The 5,172-nt window shown below is 26.6% G+C and overlaps 1 protein-coding gene across 1 annotated transcript; it reads right to left on the bottom strand.

Moving 5' to 3' along the window:
• Nucleotides 1-13: 13 nt before the first annotated feature.
• On the bottom strand, nucleotides 14-3,296 carry LOC122272556 (WW domain-binding protein 11-like). Its single transcript, XM_071178038.1, has 3 exons — nucleotides 3,024-3,296; nucleotides 1,497-1,613; nucleotides 14-168 (listed from the first exon to the last, which is right to left on the bottom strand). The coding sequence occupies exons 1-3, from the start codon at nucleotides 3,163-3,165 to the stop codon at nucleotides 14-16; spliced, it is 414 nt and encodes a 137-aa protein (XP_071034139.1). The 5' UTR covers nucleotides 3,166-3,296.
• Between the last annotated feature and the right edge of the window lie 1,876 nt (nucleotides 3,297-5,172).

Here is a 5,172-nt window from a genome sequence, read left to right as displayed (position 1 = left end):
GTTCTTTTACGTTCTAAATTAAATATTTAGTTTTACCGGAGGCTTGTTGAGATTGAGGAGCATTCGCTAGATGAGCAACTTGTGGACCTGGCTGCTGTTGTTGTGGAGGAACAGGTGGCATGATAAAAGGAATAACTCCAGGAAGAGCATTAGGTAAGAAACCAGGCACTGATTTTTTTTTAATGAAAAGAAAGAAGAAAAAGGAATTGGTTAATGTAGATGTTTTGCTACATAATACTGGCTTTGTAGCCTTTACATTTATCTTGCAACTTAAAAAGTTGAAATGTTTGAACTGGCTCATTTAAAATTGAGGACAAATATAATTAATTTCTAAAAATAATAAAAAGATGAAAACAATTTTCCATCCTAATAAATTTAAGAGGAAAATAAATAAAAAGTTACAGAGACTTCATTTGAAATCAACCTTACATTTAACACTATAGAACAAGCAATTATCTAAATTATAAACTATACATTTCCAAATAAAAACTCATATTTACTTAAATTGAGAAGGAGTTTTTTCCATAAAAATTTACATTAAATTCAAAACCTATATGTAAGAAGGATAAAAAAATTGTTTGTAGTGATGCAAGTAAGCCATGCACGCAGTTTTAAGACCCCTTCATAAATAAAGTGAAATAACATTTGATAACAAAAATGGAAATCGCTCTAGCTAGTAATACCAGAGATCATGATATTCTGAAACGAAACATTTTAGGGTTAATTTAAAGTATTCTATAATTCGTACATTTCAGTATATTTTATAATTTAGATGAATCTGAAAATTAACTAACTCTCCTACTTTTAACTTCAAAAAAGTTTCAAAAACTCTTAACTTGCATACTGAAAATTATGGCAATTTACATTCATATACATGTTTGCTATACTCTAAATGTAACTATAATAAATTGTAACCCGACATAAGGGTATATATTACAAAGGTATAAATGCAGAAGTATAAAACTGGATATAAATTCTAAATATACAATTGTCAACCAACTGAATTTAATTATACATTGATATCACAATAATTCAAGTTTCTAGTTATAAATTATTCCAAATCAAATTTATTGCTGTTAAAAAAGAAAAATGTCACAAGAAGTCATATTCCTTATCATTTTTGCACCAAAGTAAATGGATAAATTCAAAATATTCAACAATCTTATATTTTGAAATTTGTCAAAATGCTTACTTATTTTTAACCAATCAATTTCATTTTTATTATTTTCAATTGACTTTGTTTATTGACAGCTTTTCTTTATATTCTGACAGAATAAAAATAATGCTTTACTTAGCAAAATAACATGCATCTTAAGTTTTAATTATTGTCTTTTATAAGACTAAATAATTGGTATTAAAATCAGTAAAGCATACACTTATTTATTTTCTATTGCAGTGTAATTACATTTATTTAAATAAATAATAAAAAAAACTTTTTAACATTTTTTAAATTTACTAAGTAAGACAGGAAAATAAGGTGATAATTTAACACTTACAAAAAGGCATCCAGGGAAAAGGTGGCATATACAAGGGAGGGGCATTTGTAGGTTGAGTACCAGCAAACGTGGAAGGTGCAGAAGAGGTTGATGGCCCAGGCTGACCCCCAGCAGGAGCTAACAATAAAGAAATCTATTAATTTATACTGAATATGAATTATTTAAAAACAATTTCAGGAAACTGATATTTGAAAGACGGATATTTTCGCGGATTTAAATTTTAAACTCTCAAATAATACTCCACAATGTTTCATAGTTTTAAAATGTAAAAACTTACATAAATTAAAGTCTAAATATATTACCGGGCAAATAAGAGCTAATAAAAATACACAAAACGACACAAAGAAAAATTTAGCTTTACATATTTCAGAAGCTAAATATAAAGTCTACATTGAATGAGACTTCTTTTACGTTATCAAATAACAGTCAGATATAAAACGTAGGATTGATAATAAGTTTTAATAATGTTAGTTTAAATTTTTAACAGTTCTTAATTGACTTGATAAAAAAAAATAAACTCAGAATGAAATCATACTAACTTAGAGTTATATCTAGTTGATAAGATGCTTACATATTTTTAACCAATCAATTTCATTTTTATTATTTTTAATTGACTGTTTATTGACAGCTTTTTTTAATATATTCTGACAGAATAAAAATAATGCTTTACTTTGCAAAATAACATGCATCTTAAGTTTTAATTATTGTCTTTTATAAGACTAAATAATTGGTATTACAATTATTAAAACATACACTTGTTTATTGCAATGTAATTACATTTAATTAAATAAATAATAAAAAAAACTTTTTAACATCAGCTTTTTTTTAATATATTCTGACAGAATAAAAATAATGCTTTACTTAGCAAAATAACATGCATCTTAAGTTTTAATTATTGTCTTTTATAAGACTAAATAATTGGTATTACAATCATTAAAACATACACTTGTTTATTGCAATGTAATTACATTTATTTAAATAAATAATAAAAAAAAACTTTTTAACATCAGCTTTTTTTAATATATTCTGACAGAATAAAAATAATGCTTTACTTAGCAAAATATTATGCATCTTAAGTTAATTTAATAAAAAAACTTTTTAAATGCCCTATGTGCCAAAAAATTGCACATTAGTACGTAAATCAAACTTCATTTTAACTTATTTAACAAAATGCAAATGAAATATTTATAATTACTTATCATAACTTTCATAACATTTAAAATATAAATATTAACTACATAATGATTAAAAAATAACTAACTTAAAAAACATTAATTATTTTCCAAACACTTTTTAACACTTGAACAAAATAAAAAAAAATAAATGGTGTAATACTTATGCACATTAAAAGCTTTTCTAAATTTCAACAGAGTTTGAACTCAAAATGAAATTATATTCCTGACTTTTACAGGTAGATTCATGTAAAATTAAAAAAAAATATATAAAAAATTAACAAAATTTTTATTTAATAAAATTGCAAATTAGAATTATAAATAAAATTGCAAATCTAAAAAAGACTAAACTAACAGTGGCGCAACAGCCCATAGAGGGCCAGGGCCTGCTGTGCCCATCTCAGTTTTCTTAACCTTGGGCGCTGGGGTGCAGGAGCAGATGTTCTGGTTAGATGGTCAGCCGAACGCGGAACACCCAGTGTGTAGTTCCCAAGCATGTTTGGTACTCATTTATCAACCCACTGAAGGTATGGAAGGCTGAATCAACCTTGCCCGGCCCGAGGATCGAACCCAGGGCCTGTGGCATGAGAGCGCGAAGTGCTACCACTCAGCCACCGGGCGTCCTAAGAAAGACTTGATAAAATATTTTCATTTAAAAATTCACGTAATTTAAATTATGCCAACTTTAATACGGACTTGAAGCATTAGAGCCAAAATCATAAACACAACTGAAAGGGAAAATAAGACTGTGGGGAATTAACTGGGGAAATTTACTATTATAAAAAATAAAAAAAATTATAATAATTATAAGCAGGAAGTTGTAGCCAAAAAAAAAAAAAAATTAAAATGTATAAATAATCTGTGTATAATTGAAGCTAAATCATATTTAATCAACATAAGTTTTTAGAAAACAAAGACCATAAACAATTAAATCCCAATATATTAGCGTGAATTAAAAATTCATTATATGAAAGATAAGCATCAAAAAGATTGCATAACTCAATTAAGCAATACTAGTTTTTAAAAAATATATATTTTTAACACAAATACCAAATCATCATAAAACGAAAATAACAAATATAATAAAAAGTTAATATTTAATTAATGTTATTCCATATTTATTAATTTAAATCAAATAGACCAAATAACTAAAAAAATAATGTTTCTTATCAACAGACAAGCAAAAAAATAAATAAAGGATGAAAATTTAACATTTTAGGGGAAAAAAAAACAACCTTTATTCCTTAGCTTAAAATAAATGTAAAAATTATCGTAAAATATTAGAAACGCAAATTTGTATACTTTTTTTTTAATTTAAGATTTTTTAACAGATTAAGATTAAGATTTTTTAACAAATAGGTTAATGAATACATTTTTGAATACCAATTATTAACTAGGTCTTTGTGGTATAGTGCAGTGGTAATTTCGTGTAGTTGGATCAACTGGAAATTGCAGGTGGCAAGCATAAAATGAGCAGTCGTATATTGATATACGTAAGATACATCGTTCATACGTAAGATACATCGTACATACGTAAGATACATTTGACATCTTAAAAAAATATTTATCACACAAAATTTCATTTTTCTGAATTTAGAAAATTGTACTACTAACGAAAATTGTATCTTAAATTATGCAGAATTGCCTTTCCTTGTTCGAATTGAATAAATAAAAACAGTTAGTACGGAACAACAGTACGAAATTATGCACAAATCTGAAACGTGAATACTGACACTATTGAAGAGCTTAGTGGAAGAACCAGGTAAGTGAAATTCTTAGGGTGATCTAAATAACAGATTTAGTGATTCTAAATATCAAGGTGGTTGTCTCAATATGGGTAAGTTAAATGTAGCAGAATGTTTTTGCTTACACTTTAATCTAAATATATTTCATTTTTTTTTATAACCGTCGTTGAACAGGCGTCGCACTTTTGGGTATACGCCCACTAATTTTCAACTCCGTAACTTAGCAATTTAGAGCCCAACACAAAACAAAAGAGCTCCTGGATCAAACTAGCTATCTTGGAAAACTTTTTGATCAAATTTACGCTCATTAGCTTTATATGGAGTAGAAAACCACGAGAACCTCTCTAGGTTAGTCTGATGGCAAGAACCCATGACCCTATATATATATATATATATATATATATATTCGCGTAAATGAAATCATAGAGGGCAATTTTAATTTGTTCGAACAGTTATTACTGCTATTTGCACTTCTTCGCCATTCCTTAAACTTCTTTTACGTTGAATAATTCCTATTGAACCATTCTTTTTCTTCTTCTTCTTTTTCTCGAAATTTTAATTTTGGACGCGAGTACTAACACTTGACTTCATGTCAAAAGCAACAAGAACTGAAACATTTTAATAAAACACTGATTTGATGCTGTTAAAAGTTAATATCTTTATCGAAACTTTTAAAAATACGATATAAACGGTTTAAAAGAAATTTAAACATTTTTTAATTTTAACAGTTATATGATAGAAAGTTATATTTATAAATTT

This window comes from Parasteatoda tepidariorum, chromosome 2, assembly GCF_043381705.1.
Source record: "Parasteatoda tepidariorum isolate YZ-2023 chromosome 2, CAS_Ptep_4.0, whole genome shotgun sequence".
NCBI classification, from domain to species: domain Eukaryota; kingdom Metazoa; phylum Arthropoda; class Arachnida; order Araneae; family Theridiidae; genus Parasteatoda; species Parasteatoda tepidariorum.
Note: the sequence above shows the minus strand (reverse complement) of the source record. Positions and strands in the feature narration are given on the sequence as shown.

Excerpts from the sequence above, each read along its gene's own strand:
- LOC122272556 (XM_071178038.1), bottom strand. The coding sequence starts at position 3,165 with ATGCTTGGGAACTACACACTGGGTGTTCCGCGTTCGGCTGACCATCTA. Across the intron at positions 1,614-3,023 it reads CTATGGGCTGTTGCGCCACT|CTCCTGCTGGGGGTCAGCCT; the intron begins GTTAGTTTAGTC and ends CTTTATTGTTAG. Across the intron at positions 169-1,496 it reads TTTTCCCTGGATGCCTTTTT|TGCCTGGTTTCTTACCTAAT; the intron begins GTAAGTGTTAAA and ends AAAAAAAATCAG.